Here is a 22,682-nt window from a genome sequence, read left to right on the forward strand (position 1 = left end):
CAACATAAGCTATGAATTGTTTATAGTACATTCCAAAATTAACAGCTTATCATATCTATTGATCTCCAAATCTCACCTATCAGCCAAATTGAAAGAATACATGTCGAATGAAATGTATAAGTGTATGAATGCAACGATTGAACGTTCGTAGATCTTGCAGTCGGGGCTGGATGAATGGGGCTGGCCGTCGAGGCCGGTGGCCGGCTTCATCTAGTCCCGCAGAACATGATCCATACCCAACCACGTTGCCTTCGGACGAGATGCATGGCCAGATCAAAGCTGTGGCCATGGCAGAGAGGCGTAGAGGACGCAAACAACCAATTGGGGTGTGGGAAAGAGGTTGCCTATAACCTTGTGGCTGTAGGCACCCGCATGGAGGACTGGGAGGTGGGATAGCGCCGAATCTTCGCCGGCGGCCGCCGCGGAGAGGGAAGTGCGCCTCCTCTCGTGTTCTTCGTTGAAAAGGTTGTTCTGAGATCGCGAGGGAATTGGGTGGAGGGAGGGAGGGAGGGGCCGCGACGCGCGGCTAGATCCTGCCGACGAGGATTAAGAGTCATTTTACCCTAGCGGCGGCGACGAATAAAACCCTAGCGGCGGCGAGGAATAAACCCTACCGAACGGGATAAAAATCGAACCGAAAATAGCCCTGAAATTTGTACCGAGAATACCCTTGAAATATTTGGGAGGGAAAATCTGATTAGTTCGAAATATTTTTTCTCCCGAAAACGCCCCTGGGGTCTGATATAATACACGTGACATCAGCGTATTGCATCGAATCTGAATCATCAAATTCGCTCCGACGGACGGTTCATATCATCCGGATGCACTGTAAAATGACCCTATTAATAATAGACCAATGTTTAACAGTCTTTGGTGCAAGAATAGTTCGCAGTTATCTACATCACGAACAGTGTCCATTCCGGTGCACTATTACCATCTGGAAGCGAGGAGATTATTCTTCGCACAGTCGATGTCATAATCGCCGACGACATTATCATCATCCTTGTCGTACAAGGTAAAAGAGACGGCATCGCCTGGTTCTTGTTGGATCGGATCCGGCCGACACTCTCTCCTCTCATGTATACATCTCACCAGCTGAAAAGGGTTCCGAGCGAGACAGTTCAGTGCTATCGTCATTCAACTTATAATCATATGTGGCATGAAAAAGCAGGAGCTGATAGTGGTCGTGCTGTCAGTGTTTACATCAACCCGGTAGAGTACAAAACCCGAACTATAGCGGCCATTAGAGGAGGTGGACACTAGTACGAGCTAAGCTTAGCTTACGAGCATGGGGTGGTAGCTGAGCATTTCTCATGTACTGCGTACGTAACAAGGATGCTTGGAGAGCAGGTTGACGATAAAGTTTTTATTCTTTTGATGAACTTAGGTTGACGCTCAAGCTAGCCAGGTTAACACCGGAAATATTCGCAAGAAAAAAACCCCACCGGAAATGTAGCTTTAAAGAAAAAACAGAAATGCATCGAGAATTTCCAGCAATTTCGTACATGGCCGGTTGACATGTTCGGCTCGCTCGGCCTTCATTCCAACAGCCGTGAGCTCATGTTAAGAAAAAACAGCCATGAGCCCGTCAGCCCGTTTAGACGGGCCGGCATGCGTACTCGGCTCGTGGCCTGCTGCCCAAGCGCCCCCAGTGGCCCAGTTCATGACTTGTTGCAGTGACAAACTTGTTAACGCCGAAACCTTTCCCCCATGGCCATGGGCGCAGTGGACTTCGGACGCCGGACGGCGCTGCCCGCCTCGCGTACGTACGCTTGCGTTTCCCAGCACCGGCGGTGCAGTGGCACGGTGGCGCGGGGAACACACGGCGTACTATCGCATTGATGGGCCACCGGATACTCCGCAAGAACAGAGGAAACACGGCCATGTGGGCATGGCAGAGAGTCAAAGCGCGGTGCCGCCGTCCTCCGTCCTCAGCCGCGGGCGATCAAGCGAAATACATGGGAATCGCAACGGCCGTGCAGGTGCACACAGCAGTCCAGCACGTGACCGCGCGCACGCGGCGCCGGGTCGATGGGAGGCAAGGCAGGCTGCTGGACTGACGACGGCCAGTTCCACCGAGCGCGCGGGAGCGGCCGGCGCCTTCCGCGAACTCGCCCTGGACCCTGCTACCATGAACACTGGACATCTGCCATCTGTCATCTTCCTATATAAATGGAACCAACCACCCTACCAGGACTCCAGGAGAGCGTCCATAGGACACAGCTATCACCTTTTGTAGTCGTGTTTCGATCGCCAGGCGATCGATCGATGGTGGTCAACGGCGCGCGCTGCGCCGCGGTGCTATTGCTCGCCTTCGCGGCTGCCCGAGCTGTTCCCGACGTAGATGGTGAGAGCATCATCAAAGCTAGTACTGTACTATTGTCTCAATGCATCTTGATTAGTTGTTAGTTAAATGCGATGTCCGTCTTGCGATCGGCCGTCACTTGGTTAGCTGGTTCGTACGTCTTTGGTCATGTTTGCATACATTTCAGCTACGTGTGTTGCAAAGATGCATAGGAAATACCCTTCTATTGTCTCAGTTTTTCTTTTTTGAACAATCTATTGTCTAAGTTTAATTACCATTCTGTGCTAACCATTGGATGCTACAACTGCAGTCAGCAACCTTTGCCATACAAAATTCACAGTTCGGCCCAAATCCAAAGGGGTCTCATTTTCCCTTCTTTCCTGTATCATGGCCGTCACCTTTCCTAATATCCAAGAATCCGATGAACACTCCAGCTCGTCAATCTTGCTCGATTGTGCTTTTTCCTATGTCAAGCTTCACTAAATCTAATAAAATGTTAGCAAATTTGAAGCTCTAGCTTTGTTCTATGTCAACCTTTTTTTAATCTGACAAAGTCTATAGAAAAATGTGTCAAAGAATTGAATTTGTGCTTCAACCAGTTACTTCAAAAGAACGAACGGATGGAAAGAAGCGCATCTAGGCCTTTTTTAGTCATACGTGAGATCGATGTAGGCACAAATATCTTCTTTTTAATACCGTGTTGAATTAATGCTCCAATTAATGCATCGAAAAGTATGAACTGATAGACAAAGGCGGACAATGTATTTGAATATCAACAACATCAAATTAGTTTCATTATATTCATCGCAAAATATACCATTGTACTATGTTGTATAATACTCCCTCCGACCCATAATAAGTGTCGGTTTGAATTAGTGATGAAGTAGCATATTTTTTTATTTGGAACTGAAGGAGAAGTTGAACAATAGAGTACAACTTGATCTGATTTGGAACTGAGGGAGTACTCTCTAGAAAAATGCTGGCGTTGACTTGTAACTATTTGCACGACATCGTGCAACAGGAATCAAACCAGGGTGCACAAAATTGATTCATATATATGAGTCAACGGGGTGTAAAAAAAAAGTACTGAGTCCTGACATTTCTTGAAAAGTGCCGGCATTGACCTGTTAGAACCAGAGATCAGATCAGGGCTCTGCACACTCACGTGCTGCGTACGAGTGGGTACATATATGGTTCAGATTATTAAGCAGAATGTCAACGCCTGAGATCTACGTGGTACAACCCTAGGTTGACAATTCACTGCCTGACACGTCATGCATGCCAATATGCCATCACTAATTTGTGCGCGCTGCATGCATGCATGCATGCAGGCCCGCTGCTGAACGGCAACTTCGAGTACCCGCCGAACAGGTCCCAGATGAACGGCACGAGGGTGACCGGCGCGCACGCCATCCCCTACTGGAAGGCCACCGGCCCCGTGGAGTACGTCGAGTCCGGGACGGACCGGCCGGGCGAGGGCATGGTCCTGGTGGTGCCGGAGGGCGCGCACGCCGTGCGCCTCGGCAGCGGCGCCTCCGTCCGGCAGCAGCTCAGCGTCACCCGCGGCGCCCGCTACTCCGTCACCTTCAGCGCCGCGCGCACCTGCGGCCAGTCCGAGCGCCTCCGCCTCTCCGTCGTCCCCGTCGACGCCGCCGACGCGCCCGGCCGCGAGCTGCCCATCCAGACCGTGTACAGCGCCAGCGGCTGGGACTCGTACGCCTGGGCCTTCCACGCCGAGCAGGGCGTCGTCACGCTCGTCGTCCACCACGGCGACGACGGCGGCGCGGAGGACCCCGCCTGCGGGCCCCTGGTCGACGCCTTCGCCATCAAGACCCTCCACCCTGCCGCCCAGGCCGCCGGCGGCAACTTGCTGAGGAACGGGGGCTTCGAGGAGGGGCCGTACGTCGTCCCGGGGTCGACGTGCGGGGTGCTGGTGCCGCCCATGGACGAGGGCGCCCTGTCGCCGCTGCCCGGGTGGGTGGTCATGTCCTACTCCAAGGCGGCCAAGTACGTGGACGCGGCGCGCCACGCGGTGCCCGGCGGGTCGCGCGCCGTGGAGCTGGTGGCCGGCGTGGAGGCGGCGCTGGTGCAGGAGGTGGACACCGTGCCGGGGAGCGCGTGCCGGATGGAGTTCTCCGTCGGGGACGCCGGGGACGGGTGCGTGGCGTGCGGGCCGGAGCTGCAGCCCATGCGCGTGGTGGCGGCGGCCACGGGGGCGCAGGGGGCCGCCACCGTGGAGTACCATTCCCGGGGCACGGGCGGGCACGCGCGCGGCGCGCTGGCGTTCACGGCGGAGGGGAGCCGCACGCGGGTGGTGCTGTATAGCTCCAGCTACCACACCATGTCCGACGGCAGCGGCTCGCTCTGCGGGCCCGTCGTCGACGACGTCTCCCTCGTCTGCGCTTAGAAGCCGCCGCCGGCTGCTGCGTCGGCAGCCATGCGCGATTTTTTTAGACATTGCACCATTTCACATTTCTTTCGTTTCTTCTCTTCTGAGGAACATCGTCAATTTTGAACGATTCATACGTCAATTTTGAACGATTCATACAAAGGAATTGGGGACACATAGATCTCAAAGGAATTCTTTCAAATTGTGTCAGTACAAGAGATTATCAAAGTGGCAAAGCTTATAAACGGCTTTATTTGGCAAATTATCTTTACAGGTAAGAATGTGCCAAATCTATCTTGTCTGTAATCAAGTCGTCAATCACCATTGCTCGGTGAAAGAATGCTTTGCCTTGCCATTCCGCGCATCAAGAACAGCGTCCGTTCCGGTGCGTTATTACCACCTGATAGCGAGGAATTATTCTGTACACATCCGAGACCAACGCCGCAGTCGACATTATCATCGTCGTTGTGCTGCATCTTGTCTAGTTTTTCTTCGATTTGAGCTCCGCCACTTTCATCTCCGTGGACTTCATAGCTTCTCCGTATATGCTCACCAGCTGATAAGAGTTCCAGAGCGAGATAAGTCCAGTGGTACCATCTTAAGCTAAGATCCGGAGAAAAGGAAAGGAGGATGAAAGTGCTGTTATTTCTGATCTTATTACCTCCTCAACTTCGCCAGCGGTCATTGTTAATGGCGGTGACATCATAATGCTATCGCCGGCAACCCTAACCAGCATGCCACGCTTCTGGCACTCCTGTCCGAAGATAGCACCAACACCTGAATATGCCATCAGGGAAACAGTTTTGTAAGGATACTTCATGGTTCCAAGATACATATGTATATCCTACATTTTCTGGTTCGATAAACTTCTACTCCCTCCGTCCCATAATATAAGATCATTTTGCAAGCTCAAACAGGACAGGAGGGAGTAGTTTTCTTCCAAACAAAGCATCACTCTGGATTCTATTGCCAAAATTACGGAACATAGTTCGGTTTATAAAAGAAAAAGCAAAGCCAAAAAAGTTTGCACAATATTCAAGTTTAGGCCAATGATAATCATCTAGCACACGAATGCTTCAGTTTAAGTGGTTCCAAGCTATGATTTGACATGCTGAAGGATTCTACTGAAGAATGAGCCCAAGTAATCATTAGTTTATAGTAGTACTTACCCCATTCAGCAGGGAATGGGCTATCTCGTGATTTGTTGTCGGCGAATTCAGTTCCAATTATCAACCCTACACCACGGATCTGCATACAGGAGCATATAGATTATGCATTTGGATAACAAAGGAGTCTCCGTCAAGACAAATAAGAGCAGGGTACCTCCCCAACAATTGGGCTTCCTGCAAAGGCCTTCAATCCTTCCTGGAAGCGTGGAGCAATTTGCTTCACATGATCAGGAATATTCCTTTCCCTGATACCATATAGTTGTGAAAGATTCATAAGGACAAGAAGCAAATAGTGGCAGAGGTAGGGGCTCTGTGTTCTATGGGAAGAACAGTATACCGATAGATTTTCAACGCTTCAATGGCAACAGCACAAGCAACTGGATGGCCAGAGTATGTAAAGCCATGAGCAAATGAACCTGCAATAAAAAGACAGCAACTCAGCGCACATCACATTTGTGAAGCTTACATATCCTTAAAAAAAGGCTAGAGACATGCCAATACAGATATGACAAATTAAGCTCGCGCAATGCCATTCACCTACCTAGCTTATTGCTCTGAGAATCAACCACAGCTGCTATTTCGGGGCTAACAAGAGTTGCTCCAATGGGCACATACGCAGACGAAAGAGCCTGTATTCATGAAATTGGCAGGCTCGGCTGACATCGGATAATTAATATTTACTGATATACTGTTGTGAAAGGATATTCACCTTGGCCAAGGTGACTAAATCTGGCTTGATGTTATACATATCAGATCCGAACATGGTTCCCAACCTTCCAAATGCGGTAATGACCTGAAACACATGATCAGTTAATAACGACTGCATACAGAAGTTTCCTTTGTTCTTGTACTATCTAGTATATATTTTGTTTTGTGTTTGACTTCACATGTGAGTTTAAAGTACCTCATCTACTATGAAAAGGATGTCATACTTCTTAACCACAGCTTGAACCTATAGGCAGACAGGAAAATGAGATAAGATAAACAAAGAAAAGAAGAATTCAAGTACACTATATAGAAGCAACCTAATATATACACTAGTTTTAAGGGTTCATCAGGCAACAATGTTTCTGTGGATTCTGCTAAAAAAGATGTTTCTTGGAACTACTGCAGCATAAGAGAGTGAAGAAGTATTTAGAAAGCTCAGTAAAGTGTAATCTTAGCTTCACTGGAATTTAACAGTGGGGTCAAATAAATGAATTGAAGAGTCCCCTTCCCTAAAATAGTCTATCAAAAGATGTAGCTCAAGTATTTTAAAATCACCTTATCAAAATAGGTCTTTGGAGGAGGGATGACACCACCAGCACCCATGACAGGCTCAGCAATGAACGCAGCAATCTAACAGGAGAAACATACATGAGTCAAGTAGTATACTTGGGACCTATTGCATAAATATAAGTTTGGTGACAAGAAACCTTACTGTTTCTGGTCCTTCCTTGAGGATAAGATCCTCTAAATTTTTGGCAAGTCTTGTTGCAAATTCTTCTTCTGTCTCACCTGTCCCACGCCAAAACAATTTCATTAGTAACAAAAATGCTGCATTGACCATAAAACTAAATTTTGAAATAAAGAGTACCAGGAAGATGGAAGCGCCAGTAGTGAGGGCAGTCTGTGTGCAGAACAAAAGGTGCTGGTAGATCGAACTTCTGGTGCAGAGCAGGAAGACTAAAGATACAGAAGCGGTTAGCAAATTAATTAAGCATCAATAAGAAATGGACTACTAGATTCGTCAAAGTACTATGTAGTAGGTACTGGTAGAAAGAAATATCCACATAACAAGGAAAACACAATTTTTTTAGGCCAATACTCACCCAGTGAGACTAGCTGATATTAATGTTGATCCGTGATATCTGCAATAAATACAACAGTAGTAAGAATGGAACTCAAAGTACCTCTGTATTACATAAAGAATATAACAACGAGACCCCAAGAATATTTAAGTGATGACCCAGCATGGAAATTGATGCCACTGCAAATTACTTACGAATAAAGCAAACCCTATATTTCTTAGTTTGAAGATCAAAGATTGAGAAACTATGTTACTTACGCTTTTGATCGTGCAATAAACTTTTTCTTGTTTGGCCTCCCCAATGCGTTGTTATAATACCATACTAGTTTGACCTGAACAAGTGCATTGTAAATGTGTCAGCAGTGCTGTGAGAACCCAGAAGAGGGAGAACAAAACAAAATCCACATCAGCACAGATAACTAGTGCTTATCACCAAATGACTATGCCATTCAGTATGGCAAATATATCAGCCAAACATATTGAGTGAAATAAACAACTAAGGCTATGGCCATTTCAAAAAAGTGCAAATGGTGAACCAGGGAAACTAGCTACTGCCTACTAGCCTTCTAGAAATGGAACACCCAAAAGGTTTTCTTTTTTGACACGTGGAGGAACCATGTAAATCTCACAATCCACCCTACTGTTTGTGTTTCAGTGCCCCAACTTTTTCCCTGAGAAAAGGTTCCTAGCGATATGTTCTTTAAGGTAAAAAACTACGTACATTTGTTATTTAAATAAAAGCTCATGTCACTTTCTCATACATAACACAATGTAAAACAGTTTTTAGTGATTCTCTGTAGATGCGAATGCCGAATGACGGTAAGGGCAACATATGTCGTATCTATGGTTGCTACCCTTAATGAACAGAGGGTTTGCACGTTATTCCAAAAAAATATTGTTTTACAATACAGTAGAGTAGGAAATGGTCAGTAGTTCCAGTGATCATACATGTGAGTCATTTGCTTCCGAACCGCTATTTGTGAAGAATGCCTTTCCCATTTTGCTTGCAGTAAACATGCTAAGAAGGTCGTCTGCAAGATCCTGAAAGCAACAGGCCGTCTCCATCATCAGTATCCACGAAGTCTGAAAATGATTTTAACAGACCGATAGCCAATAAGGGACGCAGAAATTTACCAATGTTGGTTTGGTTGTACGGTTCCAGAAGGAGTGATAGAAGGGCAACTTGTTTAATTGGTCAGTTGCAGCTTTGACTAATCGAGGCTCACTACCACCTGAAGAAACCATGAATAGTTCATGGGAGATGAATGAAATTAGACTGTATATATTACTCTTAAATGCACAAAAATAAAATGGTGATGCAGGGTATTATCCAAAAGAATGGACAATTCTGTGGTACATAATCACACTCCAAAGATTGTACTTGTACATACCTAAAGCTGTACACCAGAGTCCTGCTAGAGAATCTAGATACTTATTCCCGTTGATGTCATAAACATAAGACCCCTGCATATTCATGTTAACATTGTATAAGGCAAACATAGATACATAGCTCACAACCATAGCATGCAGTATAATGCTAGAATTAGAGAGTCGCAACCTCAGATCTGTCAATAACCAGCGGATGCACATCATTGCTCTGCCATCCAGCTGTGAATGGTGCCAACATGCCATGCCCCTTAAACCTGGAAAGGTTATGCATTCAAAGTCAGCAGTAGCTAGTAGTAAATATATAGAATCAGAACCTGCATACGCCCCAGCGCATAACAGAGTAAAATTATGTGATGATTCCACAAATACAATCATAATAATAAAAGAAAGATGATATACCCATTTTCTTCAGTTGAGTTAGTCTGAGGAGACGACGCTGAACTGAAATGTCTGACCGATGCATCTGACAAGCTCTCTGCATGCCCTTGTAAGCTCCCGGCGCTGGTTAAATACTTCACTAATTTGCTTGCCTGAGAAAGTGTAAATCAAGGAAGATGAGATAAATGATCACACATGAGCTTGGAGTCTTTGGCAATGGCAAAACTTGGCAGGTAAGATGTGAAGTCTGAACGGCTGCGAAAGTAGTGGAACAATCATGCCATAGTAATAGTATCTGGATGTCTAACATTGATCATAACAATCACAACTTTTACATGAAAAATAAAATAAATTTGAGGAATGTTTCGACCCCGCCTGAAGAACAGAGCGATTCCCAACCCTCCAACTATTCATGTAGTACATCTGGTGCACAGAACAGAAGCTAACGGAACGTACGGAGGGAGGAGCGTTAAAGGTAATAACCGAATGGAATCGGGCACAGTAAAACCGTGCACGACAACAATATCCTCAGAAGCATAAAGGTAGATTCCAAAGGCGATGCAGATTCCGGCACAGAACCGCGCGGGCCATCACCGGAGCGGATCGAGAACAAACATGAAATGAAATGAAATCCCCCTTTATATAGAATCTTCAGACCCGAATTTGAATAAGAGGCTAGTACCAATCAGGCGCGCCCTCCGTCTCCGCCCGCCCGCCGAGACGGCCGGGCACCCTCCCTTCCACGACATGATCGCCGCCGGCGTGACGCCCAAATGACGGCGGCGGCGGCGACCCCGCACCATCGTCACACACACACAGAGGCAGGCGCGGCTCGACGGTTGTTGTACCTAGCGCGCGGAAGAGAGGGGAGGGGAGGGGAGGAGGGAGAGGGAGAGGGTGGTGACCTGCGTTGAGGAATTGGATCGGAGCAGGCCGCGCGCAATCATCTCGGCGGCCACACAGGAGGATCAGAGATGGCTGTTTCCGTCGGAGAGGAGAGATACAGAGCGAGAGGCCAAGGGGGAGGGAGAGAGACCTGCGGTGCGGGGCCATGGCATGTCGCTTGTCACGGATTTATTCCGGGGAGGTGGGGAGGGAGACGTAGCCAAGTTTTCCGGAGGCCGGGGGGACGTACGTGGCCGAGTTATCCGAGCGCAGACACACACACAAGAAAAGGAAGATGTGTACGTGCCGTGTGCGGCGTCTTCTTCTCGCATCTTTTGATTTGTCGACATACCACTGTGTGATGTGTCATGTGTGTGTCACTAACCTTAAGATCCAGATCCATATAATAACAAATAAAGAAGTTATACTAATAATCTCGCTGACACGCGATGTGCTTCGCTGGAGGAAAGTTGGCAGTGTCTGGAAGAGACACGTGCGGCCATTCGGAAATACAGTAGCTCCCTAACTCCGACGGGGTTTGGGTCGCCCGTGCACGCGTCCGTGTCCGCTTTTCATTTGGGTCTGTGAGTGCGCCCAACGGTAGCCAGACCCATTTTCGACATGTATGCCCTGACATTTTATCAAACACGTAGCAGGCAGGGCAAGGGAGCTCGCAGCGCACGGCGAGGCCGATGGGCGAGCTCGAACCCCACGGCGGGGGCGGCACGGCGAGCATGGTGCCGCGAGCGCGAGGCCAGGCGTGGCCGGGCGCTACCGGGATCGGGCGCGGCGAGGCCTGGCGCTGCCAGGCGTGGCGGGGCCTGGCCTGGCGCGCGACCAGGAGGGACGGGGCAGCGTGGGGACGGCGGTGGTGGGGGTGTGGTGGCGACCAGCAGCGATGCAGGTGACCAGGTCGGGCCGGGCACGCGAGCTGCTGCTGTGCGCAGGGAGCGGGCACGGCCGGGGGAAGCGAGGACCGCGGCCGGGCGCGGCGAAGCACGGGCAGGAGCTCGACGAGGCCGGCCGTGGCAGGGCGAGCGCGGGGGAGGTGGCGCGGGCGAGGCGAGGCCGGGACGAGCGAGGGGCAGGGCGAGCGGCGGCGCGGGGAGGCGAGGCCGAGGGCAAGCGCGAGGGAGGCAAGGCCGGCGTCGTCCTGTGCGGTAGCTGCGGCGTCGGCTTGCAGCTAGCTAGCACGCGCGACAGACAGCTCGGCCGACGGCTAGCTAGCACGGTGCGGCTCCGACGAGTAGGTGCGGATGGACGGCAGCGCGTGTGCTCCGCCAAGGAGGCATGGTGGACGGCAGCGTGGATGCTGTGCGGTGGGCGGAGGGGTGGGAGAAGAAAGAGAAAAAGGAGGAGAGAGATGGGATGAGACAGATCGATGGATGGCAAGTGGGCCAAGAGCCACATGCAGCCGGACAGAGGGGGGCGAAGAGGGCACAAAGAACGTCCGCTTTGTGTCCGTTTTTGACCTAAATTTGTCTAGATTTGAGCCTGGAATGGGTCCGAGCGGACACTAAACGGACAGTAGGCGAATGTTATGTCCGTTTGGGTCGCCCCGTTAAGCTGAGTTTTGTGTCCGAATGATTCAAACGGATAAAATGGGTCATCCCATTGAAGTTGCTCTAATGTAACGCGAAATGGAGGGAGTAGTAAGTAAATACTCTGCCTGCTCTGGCCATCCTGATTATCCTACTAGCTAGTTGATGGCTCGGTTGGTGTGGTGCTTGATACGCATCCCAGGAGCGCCGCGACGGCTACTTCGTCGATTCAATTGCATTAGTAGGTAGGATAAAATGAGACCTTTAATCCAGAGGTCGTTTGCCCCCATTTATGGGAGAGCTTTCTTCTGAAGCTTAAAAAGGAGACGCTGCGAGGGTGCGATTGCAGGCCCACGTCCGGCGATGGGACAACAGCGACCTCTAGAGTGGAGTGGTTCCACCTCCAGCGGAAAAGAGTCACGGCTGCAACTGTCAATTGCACGTCAGCACTTTAAAGCCACAGCCACATGCGGTGCAAGCCCTCTCCGGAAAAAGAGGTAATAGCACCATGGGTCCTGGAACTTATTCTAGATGTGATGATCTAGTTCAAAAGTTGAAAAAACAAACTATTGCATACTATAACTTGCACCCAATGTGTAAATTTGGTCCTAGCCAATCAGACGACGACAAGTGAAGCCAAGTCAGCACAACCCACTCCATCCGGTCAGCGCTGCACTTTTTGCAATTACCCCTGACCTTAGCACAAATAAACCCGCACTACATCACCTGAGTTTTAGGATGGAGTCAGTTTTAGACGCGACCAGCGCCTGCGACCATGGGAACGACCGCCGGAAGTTCGAGCCGGCGGCGGCCGGCAACGAGGCCCTGCAGGCGGCGGCGGCGGCTCGCGGCACTTGTCGGCCATTTTGCTTAACATTATTACTGTATTGGTGCAGGAGGTGGGGCGAGGGGTGCGTGGAGAGCGTGATGATCGAGAGGCCGCCGCCGCTGGGGGAGGCGCCGAGGTACGGCGGGGTCGCGTTCCGGTGGGCGTCCGTGGCGGAGGCGGTGCTGGGCGGGAAGCGCCTAATGAAGCTGCTCGTCGACGGGCGGCAGCTATGGGCGCGCAAGTACGTCCCCAAGCCACACCAACCACCACTAACCTAGCTCCCTCCATGGATTCACCCTACACATCCGAATTTTTATAGAAAGAAACCATGTGCCCAACAGACTTGCCAAAAAAGACCTCCTCTAAATGAAAGTGACAAAAAAGACCCCTGAGCCATGGCGGCAGGAGCACCGGGAGACACGTGGCACCTGCCGCAATGGTGCGGCGCGGCAGCCCATACCGCCACGGCGCCAGGCGACAAGGTGGTGATTACGGGAATCAGAGCGGGCAACCGAACGGGGTGGCAGTGTGGGGCCCCGCCGCCTCAGGGGGTGGCGACAACACTGTAGCAGCGGGCGCCTGTGAGCTGCGCGCTGCCGTTTCGTTCGCCGTTTCCTGTGCCGCTCGTCGTTTTCCCGGGTCGGGCGACAAGAATATTCTTCGGTGGGGGAAACAGGTCATACATTAGCACACGCACAGAAAAAGTCCATCGAATTTTAAAAATGTCGGGCACATGGCGCAGCCACCGAATTTTAAAAGTGAATGGCACATGCAGCGTATAGCTTGCCTACAAGCAATTGATAAGCCACAACAACCAAAAACAAACCCAAAAATCTGAAGAGGAAAAGCTGCGCACGCACAGCTACTGCTGCTAGTAATGCATTGGGAGCAGATAATCTGCGGGACGGGGACTTGCGCTGCTATTGTTGTTTGGCCCCGTCGAGCACAACGAAACGAACTAAACGCAGTGGGGGAAAACAACGAGCGGCACGGGAAACGGCGGCACGCAGCGCACAGGCCTGCTGCCAGCCCGCTGCTACAATATTGCCGCCACCACCTGAGGCGGCAGGGCCCCACACTGCCATCCAGTTCCGTTGCTCGCCCCAATTCCCGTAATCACCGGCCTGCCGCCTGGCACCGTGGCGGCAAGGGTTGCCGCCTCGCACCATGGCGGCAGGTGCCACACGTCGCTCGGCGCGCCTGCCGCCACGGCTCAAGGGGTCTTTTTTGCCACTTTCATTCAGAGGGGGTCTTTTTTAACAATTCTGTTGGGCAGATGGTCTCTTTTGACAAAAATTCTACACATCCAGCATACACGCACGCACCGCCCGCCAACATATGCTTCACCAAACTAGCTAGCTACACGGACAGCAGCACATGGAAGGAACACGTACCTGTTCACCTCTCTTTTTGAAACTCAAAGCTTATACTAGTTGGCAAATTAATACCGAAGTAATCTACTCATGGTAAAACAACAAAGCATATGCAACCAACAGGTATGTTGGGATGGCCCCATCTTGTTGAATCCTTGACATTACAAATTCATCTCATATGCACAAACAAGAAAACTGAGCAGCACTGTATCAGGAATTACATTTGGGCCTTTAACTACAGCTCATGGAGTAACCTGAACATTTCAACTACATAAGAGTTTCCAAACTGGTCTTACAAGATGAAAACAGTGCGCATCCATGATCCAAACAGAAGGAATTAAGTAAACGCACTTCAAATGTTACAAGACCCATTGCATTAGGTAACCCCAAACAAGTGAAACAGCACAAATTAAACAGCACGCGACTGGCCCAAGAAGTAACTCCACTGCAGCACACTAGTTTTTCACTGGATTTAACTTCAGGGATATTATCTGATCAAATTTTAGTGAGAAGCTCAACTTTTATAGATCACGTTACAACGATATAATTACATATCAAGCTTCTGAATTATTCTCAATCCAACATGCTGAACTACCCCAAGTCCGCAACTAATAAAACGCTTTGGTTTCAGAAACACTTGTAAATTTCTTCCTCAATGCTGTTATATGACTAGACAAATTATAGCACGTCTGATCCTCAGTGAGATCCTATGATCCAAAGGGCAAACTCAGAATTCTTCAGAAACAGACTCAAGAGAGACTTGGAGAGTAAGCAAAATTTAAGGATCTCTATTGACCCTGACACAATAATCTAACAAGATTTCATAGAGATAAAAATCATGCTAACTTCAAAGTCTGAACTAACCTGAACATTTCAACTAGATAAGAGTTTCCAATCTGGTCTTACAAGATGAAAAGTACTTCAAATGTTACAAGAAACATTGATTAGTTAATCCCAAACAAGTGAAACAGCACGCAATTCCCGGTCCCCGCTGGGATTGTAAGGGTGTCAGGGCCTCCCTACACCTATCGCTCTCTCTCTTCCTTGTATGTCAGGCTCTTCTTGAGCTAATTATATGAAAATTCAGGTGGGCAGTCTTTTCTGCCCCCCGGTGACGTTTCAAAAAAAAAAAGATTTGACGAACCTTTCCAGAGGTGATGACGACTGGTTTCTCCATGAACTTCTTGGAGAAAGGGCACAAGAAGAACTCCGGCACGGCCACTGGACCAATCCATAACCTCCTGGCATCGGCGGTGCAACGGTGGAGTTCATCGGACCGGGCGGCCTCAAGAGCCCGGAATGCGCACTCGAAGAGCTCGAGCGGGGGCACCTCTTTCTCCTCGTGGGAGCACAGGTCCGTGAACCAGGCGAGCTCGGCGACCGCCTCCATTTTTCGTAGCCACCTCTCTAGCCCCACCAGGTCGACCACCTTCCGGCCGAGAAGGAGCTCCTTCTTGATCTTCTCCGTCCTGGGGCCTGCGGTGGCGCCCATCGTCGCCTCCAAGAACTGGGCGGCGAACTGGCCAAGAACCTCCGCCGCGTCGACAACTTTCGGCGGCGCCTCGAGCGGAGGGAAGGAGAACTCCCGTTCCACCGCCACCTCCTGTGCTCGACCTCCTGTGATGGAAGCGGAACTCGTGCTCGTATCCGGTGGAGGGACTGCAAAAAGGCCGGGGGGTAATCGCAAAAAGTGCGGCGCTGACCGGATGGAGTGGGCTGTGCTGACTTGGCTCCACTTGTCGTCGTCTGATTGGCTAGGACCAAATTTGCACATCGGGTGCAAGTTGTAGGATGCAATAGTTTGCTTTCTCAAGTTTTGGACTAGATCATCACATCCAGGACAAATTCCAAGACTCCTGATACTATTACCTCCCGGGAAAACTTTGCTACTACTCCAGATTTTAGGCACGAGATCGCTTTCGATTACATACAGTGGTGCCGTCACGACCCTTTTGGTTCATAGGATGTGAATATTATATCCTAGGTACAGAAAACTTATAGGAATTGAAATGTCACGTATCTCAAATTCTATGAATATGAATAGAAAGAGAAAATGTTCTTTGGTTCATATCATATAATTTTTTTCATTGAGTTTAGGTTAATATTTTTTTATGAAATATAGAAGATAGTTAAAATCCTTTTATAGGAATAGGATTATGTTCCTACAAACCAAAAGACTCTAGAAGAATACTTTTTCTATAGAAACCCTATCTAGAAAATTTCTCTAAACCAAAGGTGGCATGCATGCTTTCATTTGCTACTTGTCGTATTTTATGCGTTTCACTTGCCCGCTTACTGGAAACGGATTTGATAAATCTCGTGTAGATGGGATTTAACTATGTTATATCTAAGTCCACCACTGCAGGGTCAAACTTACTGTAAGATTGGTGCAACATCGCTCGTTTATTTTTCTGAGTTGCTGCTCATGCTGTTATCCGCTGCTTTCGTTTCTTGATAGTATGTCTTACGTTATTTTTCTTGGGCCAGGCATAATAACATTTTTTTTTTTTGCTTTTTGTATGTGCATTTTTGTGAGCCGGGTTGCCTATGTGTTTTTCATTGTCTCGTTGTTTTCCTTTTTTATGTTTTGATTTTCTGTGTCTATATATGCAGATTAGCTTACTGCAATTGGCAATTTTTGTTCAAGTACATGTCCATACATGTAGATTTTTTTCTTGGCCAAGTATCGAGTGAAAACTGGAATTCGGTGCAAATCTGGAAACTTGCTGTGTGAGCCATTAGGGGCGTGTTTGGTTCAAGTTTTGAACAGTTGTTGCATTGCATACACTCTCAACCTAGTCTGATTGAGTAAAAACAGCCCCAAATGCGTCATCTGCAAGTTGTTTGGTTGCCTGCATCTAGGGTCTCTGCATTAGGTAATACGCAAGTGCACTTTGTTTGGTTGCCTGCATTGGCCCAAGCGACACATGGACTCGGTGTTTGGTTGCACGCATGAGGTATGATTAAGAGCTAGCACTTCACTTAGCAGACAGGGTTAAGAGCTAGCAGAGAGTGCAGTGTGCGCCGGACAATGGCGACTACGGTGGACAGTGGCCGTGGCGCCGTGTCCGACATGACAAGCATGGAGTCGGGGACGAGCGACCCCGTCGGCGGCACGGCGAGCGACACCGTCGGTGAACTAGTTGCGGTGCTCACGCAAAGACAGTCGACAGAGGAGGAGAATGCAATGCCCGTGCCATGGTATCGTCAGTGCAGTGGACGAGAGAGGAGGCCGAGATGATCGACACCGGAAATGACTCGAGTGTAGTAGGGCGAGAGAGAGGAGGCCAAGATGATCGACCCCGGCGGCGGCGCGGCGAACTGCAGTGTGCACGGAGGCAGATGACACAAGAAGTAGTGTGCGCGCCATTGCAGCGTCAGTGCAGTAGGAGGACGACAGAGAGTTGGCCGAGATGAGCGACGCCAAAAACGACTCTAGTGTAGTAAGACGTGTGCAAGGAGATCAAGGGGAAGGGCTTCGACGTTGAGAGGGACGAATAGGAGGGCTCTGAGCAGAGGACAGAGGAGCTCGACATGGCGGCGTCAGTGCAGTAGACTGCTCATCAAAGAGAAAAGAAGCTACGATCGTCGAAACCAAAAACTTACAACACGAACGTTGTGAGGAGCTACAAGATTAGGCTGCTAGTCAAAGGAATTTCAAATGATCGATCGTGCGCGACGAATCTGACAAAATTCGTTCAGAATAGCTCCAAACGGAAAGACGAGATTAAGAACTTACGGCCGATGAAACTACAAACTGATCGCCTGAATGGAACAGTAACATCGAGGTGTATCTTTTTCGTGTAGAGCTTACCTCGAACCGAAGCACCGTTGTGTAGATCAGAGGTAGGATATTAGATAGGAGCTTATGGAGGTTGAAGAACTCAGGTAATCACCTCGCATCCCTCCGGTCTCCACTCATGCAAGGCCCACCGGCTTGCGCTCACCTCCGCCGCCTCGCTCGCGAGAAACTGCTGATTCCTCGGTTTCCAGTGAGCCAGGCCCAGGCCCAGAGGTGATTTAAGTTTCATGCTATGCAGGCCGAACAGGAAAACCAGACAACCAAACAACCCGTTCCCTTCCCACGCGGGCCTGGTTGGGCCTCATGCGAGCAACCAAACACGCCCTAGATCTACAAAGAACGGCACAGACCAAAGGTGGGAATTCTAACCGGCCACTTAAACGTCATTAGCAGAAACCCCCTCTTATCTCAGTGATTAGCAGATTACTTGGCCGTATCCAACCTAACTCGCCCCGTACCATGGCGCTGCTGCCGCGGTGAATGCCACGGAGGTAGGCGGGCATAGCTGACGGGGCTCCCAACTGCGGCGACGCAGCCGCGCACCGTGCCGAAGCTCCCCTCGGCGGGGAGCACAGTCCCGAGAAGCCGAGTCAAGGGACGCCGCTGGCGAGGGTGCCCGTGGCGTCGGCCCAGGGAGCCTCCCTCACCGACGACGTGGACCTTGCGGCAAGGGATTGGGACTGCGTAGGAGGCGAAGAGCTCGCCGGCGCAGCCCCGGAGGTGAAGTAGAGCGACACAGCCACGCATCGCTAACAGCACCTCTGAGCTCCACGCGACGCCGTAACGGTGGCCGTGACCTGCAGTGTAGGTTGCGTGAAGCACAGCGGCGTCCGGATGTGCCAAACCTCGAAGTGCAACTCGACAGCCGCGGGTTGCCCCCACGCTACGTCGTTCTCTGAAGAATTGTACGCTGATTTTGCAGTTCTCTGAAGAATTGTCCAGCACAAACTCTGTTCTCTGAAGTACTTTACCTGGATATATGTTGAAGCTTGTACACTGAAAGTTGCTGTTCAGTTGGTGCTGGAGCACACCCGCAAAAAGAAAAAGTTAGTGCTGGAGCTGTGCAATTAAAAAATAGGTACTGGAGTTGTGCAAAATACTTGAAGCTTCTCTCTGCAAATGGTGCCATGAGAGCTCAGGGACATCAATGTGATGTGTGGCCGTTTTCCTGACTACGGAGGGAGTACATGTTCCAGTTCACGGGTAGTGGAAGTAACACAGTGGCTCGTGAGGTCTTAGTAATGTAGGAGTACTAATCATACATCCGTTGATTACATCAGAAATTCGAAGAGTTGTATGTGAATATATTAGAATAGGAGACGAGGGGAAAGCCACCACACAGAATTGCAACGACCAAAACAAACAAAAACGAAGATACAGATTACAGAGTTGGACTTCGACATCAGAAATTACACTCGGCAATGAAAATTTAATTACAAGACTTGGGTCATCACACAATAGAAGCAGAACTGAAATAAAAGGTCAGTTTAAATTTTGCTTCTTGAAACAGAGCACTTGATCTTCCGGTAATCTTCATTTGGGGGGTTCCATCTGCTGCCTTTTCTTCATAGATGGTCTCTTGTTATTGTTGCTCCAATACTCTGTAATTTCTTTATAATGGACTAGCAAAAGGGCCCGTGCGTTGCAATGGGAGGAGAAAAATTATAATCTTCAATGCCTATGACCACATTTTACTGATTTCAGCGTACTATGTACAATAATTCTGTTGTGGTGAAATTCATAACAAAAATTGATTGTGTAATTGGCAGGAGATAAGAAAGATAACAACAGTTGGACGTCATACATTGTACTACGTAGTTAGCTAGCAAAGCTAGCCGTATCGAGTTGCCGCCTACCGGAAGTTCCCAGGCTTGAGTGTACGATGACTTCCCAGAGTGGTCGCCAAACAGAAAAGGCTGAAACTGGCACCAGAAAGTAAGGAGAAAGATCACTCTACGATGGCGCACCTGGTAGCTGAAGTTCGTGAGCTACCTACTTACTGGGAGTAGGGAGTTTTCTATTGTTCTGCTCAAAAGAGAACAAAATAGAGGTGCTGATGCATTCGCAAATTTCTCAAGGGTGAGTCACTCGATGTGGCTAGAGGGTCTTCCTATCGTTGTAAATGAATTCTTAGCAACTGATTGTACATCTATCACTGAGAAGTAATACTCCCTTTTCCACCGAAAAAAAAAACATCCCCAGCAAAGCACTTGCAAACTGCAATAAACAAATTCGCTTAGGTTCAGAGTTTACAATCTACACCAGCTCATGTGATTCTCAGATCCTGGCCTAATTGGTCAAACCACATCATTGGTTTGACAACAAACTACTCTCTGCACAAAGTGATGGTAACAGCAAGAAGAACAAAAAATTTAGTAATGATGGTCGATGGTACATAGGAATAATGCAGCGGACTTCCATTACCATTACAGCCCCTCAATACCAAGTTAAGTATAAGTTTTCTATGAAAGAGTAATAATATAAGTATGTGTTTTTAGTGGGATATACAGATGATGGAATTGTTGTATACTATTAGAGAGTTTAATAACTAATCCAAAACTTTTTTAAAAAATAGGGAAAGATTTGAATGCAAACAAAAAAAAATTATGTTGGATTTTTTTATAGATAGTTGGTTGTTTGGTTTGAAGAGTGTATTTTTTATAGCAAATATGCACGGGTGTTGCAACGGGAGAGAAAATTAATGTGTCCATCAAAACACCTATCAACACATAATGGCGGGGCCACGGAGGCGCATGCCGAGCTATAGAAGAAATGCATGTCCTATTTTAATATTCATTATTGCAATGCAAGCATGCATGGCCATACATGGATTGGTCAGTTTCGCTTTAACCCTGAGAACCAACTTTAGAAACACCAATAATTGAAACCGAGGTTTGACGCTTTGATGTCTCATAAAGTCTGAGCATTTTTTCATGAGAGGCGACGTTTGCATCGATAGCGTGATGTTTGTGGTGACTTCATCAATTTCAAGACCCGTCAGCTCAATCTTTGTAGGGGTGAGTGTATATACGTGTTTGTGAGCGCTTGCGTGTGTATTCTTTTTCTCAAAGAAAGGTTCTCTTTAACCTTTGTATGTATCAATTAACTGTGTCATGCATTGCATCGGAAAAAAAATCATCGCTAGTGTTTAATGCCTCATTCATAATTGTTGGTACCCGATAACACCAATAATTGAAACCGAGGTTTGACGCTTTGATGTCTCATAAAGGCTAAGCATTTTTTCATGAGAGGCGACGTTTGCATCGATAGCGAGATGTGGTGAATTCATCAATTTCAAGACCCGTCAGCTCAATCTTTGTAGGGGTGAGTGTATATACGTGTTTGTGAGCGCTTGCGTGTGTATTCTTTTTCTCAAAGAAAGGTTCCCTTTAACCTTTGTATGTATCAATTAAATGTGTCCTGCATTGCATCAAAAAAAAACCATCGCTAGTGTTTAATGCCTCATTCATAACTGTAGGATTTTTGGTGTCCACAATTGTTTTTTATGAAGCCACATTTATGTCTGGTGACACATCCTTCATCATCACACTATCACCGGATGGAAGAGTAGTGGTGTATTGAAGTGTGATTGTTTTTATGCAACTTTTTATTAATATTTGAAAGAAAACAAGTTTTTGCTATGTTTTTTTAGAAATGTTGATTGTTTGGTTTGCAAAATTATATTTCCGTCCTTTGTTTTTTGTTTTTAGGCAAGCATTTCACATAGATAGGCTTGTTAGGTTGATCTCTCTCCCGTTCGAAACCAACGGGTCGAACGGGCCCCTGACTCGCGCCCTGATCGGAGGCGCTCAACCAAACCATGGTTGGTGGGCCCCTGTGACCCGCGCTATATAAACAGAGGTGGGGGCCGGGGCACGACTTATGAGGTTAATCGCTGCCACAATCCCCACCTACAATCCCTACCGATTTAGGGTTAGCGCGGTGCTCACGGGAAGCTCCACCACCGCCGCCGTCCACTCTCTGTCCACATCGTCACCGGCCCCTACTTCACCATGGCCGGCGCTGGATCGAGCTCGTCTGGACAGGCAGAAGGTAGGTTCACCGGAATGATCTAACCTATCCGATCCAAAGCAATCTATCAATGGTATCAGACAGGCTAGGATCTAGATTGATTTCGGTACAAAGGAAAAACAGAGAAAGAAAAAGACCCCCTCCGAAGAACCATAATCAGAGGGCAAAGGAAAAGATTACCGACAGAGGGCCTCGGGCCTTGCCGGCAAAGTGCGCCGCCACTCCGGCCGCGCTTGTTCCTCTCGATTGTTGGGGAACGTAGTAATTTCAAAAAAAATTCTACGCACACGCAAGATCATGGTGATGCATAGCAACGAGAGGGGAGAGTGTTGTCCACGTACCCTCGTAGACCGACAGCGGAAGCGTTATCACAACGCGGTTGATGTAGTCGTACGTCTTCACGATCCGACCGATCAAGTACCGAACGTACGGCACCTCCGAGTTCTACACACGTTCAGCTCAATGACGTCCCTCGAACTCCGATCCAGCCGAGTGTTGAGGGAGAGTTTCGTCAGCACGACGGCGTGGTGACGATGATGATGTTCCACCGACGCAGGGCTTCGCCTAAGCTCCGCAACGGTATTATCGAGGTGTAATATGGTGGAGGGGGCACCGCACACGGCTAAGAGATCTCAAGGATCAATTGTTGTGTCTATGGGGTGTCCCCCTGCCCCCGTATATAAAGGAGCAAGGAGGAGGCAGCCGGCCAAGGGAAGAGGCGCGCCAAAGGGGGGTGGGAGTAGGACTCCTCCTTTCCTTGTGGGAGTAGGAGAAGGGAAGGGGGAAGGAGAAAGAAGGAAG

The 22,682-nt window shown here is 48.8% G+C and overlaps 2 protein-coding genes across 3 annotated transcripts; one reads left to right on the top strand and one right to left on the bottom strand.

The window, feature by feature from the left end:
* Positions 1-2,228: 2,228 nt before the first annotated feature.
* LOC109754394 (BIIDXI-like protein At5g11420) lies at positions 2,229-4,815 on the top strand. The gene is made up of 2 exons (XM_020313306.4): positions 2,229-2,347; positions 3,637-4,815. Exons 1-2 carry the CDS (start codon positions 2,269-2,271, stop codon positions 4,710-4,712), a joined length of 1,155 nt encoding a protein of 384 aa, XP_020168895.3. The 5' UTR covers positions 2,229-2,268; the 3' UTR covers positions 4,713-4,815.
* Positions 4,816-4,873: 58 nt separating this feature from the next.
* Positions 4,874-11,074, bottom strand: LOC109754386 (gamma-aminobutyrate transaminase 1, mitochondrial). Of its 2 annotated transcripts, XM_020313294.4 has the most exons (19): positions 10,325-11,074; positions 9,441-9,571; positions 9,211-9,295; positions 9,044-9,116; positions 8,787-8,884; positions 8,601-8,693; positions 7,911-7,984; positions 7,675-7,713; positions 7,440-7,528; positions 7,284-7,360; positions 7,127-7,201; positions 6,768-6,815; positions 6,573-6,656; positions 6,405-6,492; positions 6,201-6,279; positions 6,018-6,108; positions 5,864-5,942; positions 5,356-5,471; positions 4,874-5,250 (listed from the first exon to the last, which is right to left on the bottom strand). In XM_020313294.4, the coding sequence occupies exons 1-19, from the start codon at positions 10,364-10,366 to the stop codon at positions 5,176-5,178; spliced, it is 1,536 nt and encodes a 511-aa protein (XP_020168883.1). In that variant the 5' UTR covers positions 10,367-11,074; the 3' UTR covers positions 4,874-5,175. The 2 variants fall into 2 exon arrangements, with proteins under 2 accessions (XP_020168883.1, XP_020168882.1); XM_020313293.4 differs by having other exon boundaries at positions 9,044-9,295; positions 10,325-10,577.
* Positions 11,075-22,682: the final 11,608 nt, after the last annotated feature.

This window comes from Aegilops tauschii, chromosome 2 (assembly GCF_002575655.3).
Source record: "Aegilops tauschii subsp. strangulata cultivar AL8/78 chromosome 2, Aet v6.0, whole genome shotgun sequence".
Lineage (NCBI taxonomy): Eukaryota > Viridiplantae > Streptophyta > Magnoliopsida > Poales > Poaceae > Aegilops > Aegilops tauschii.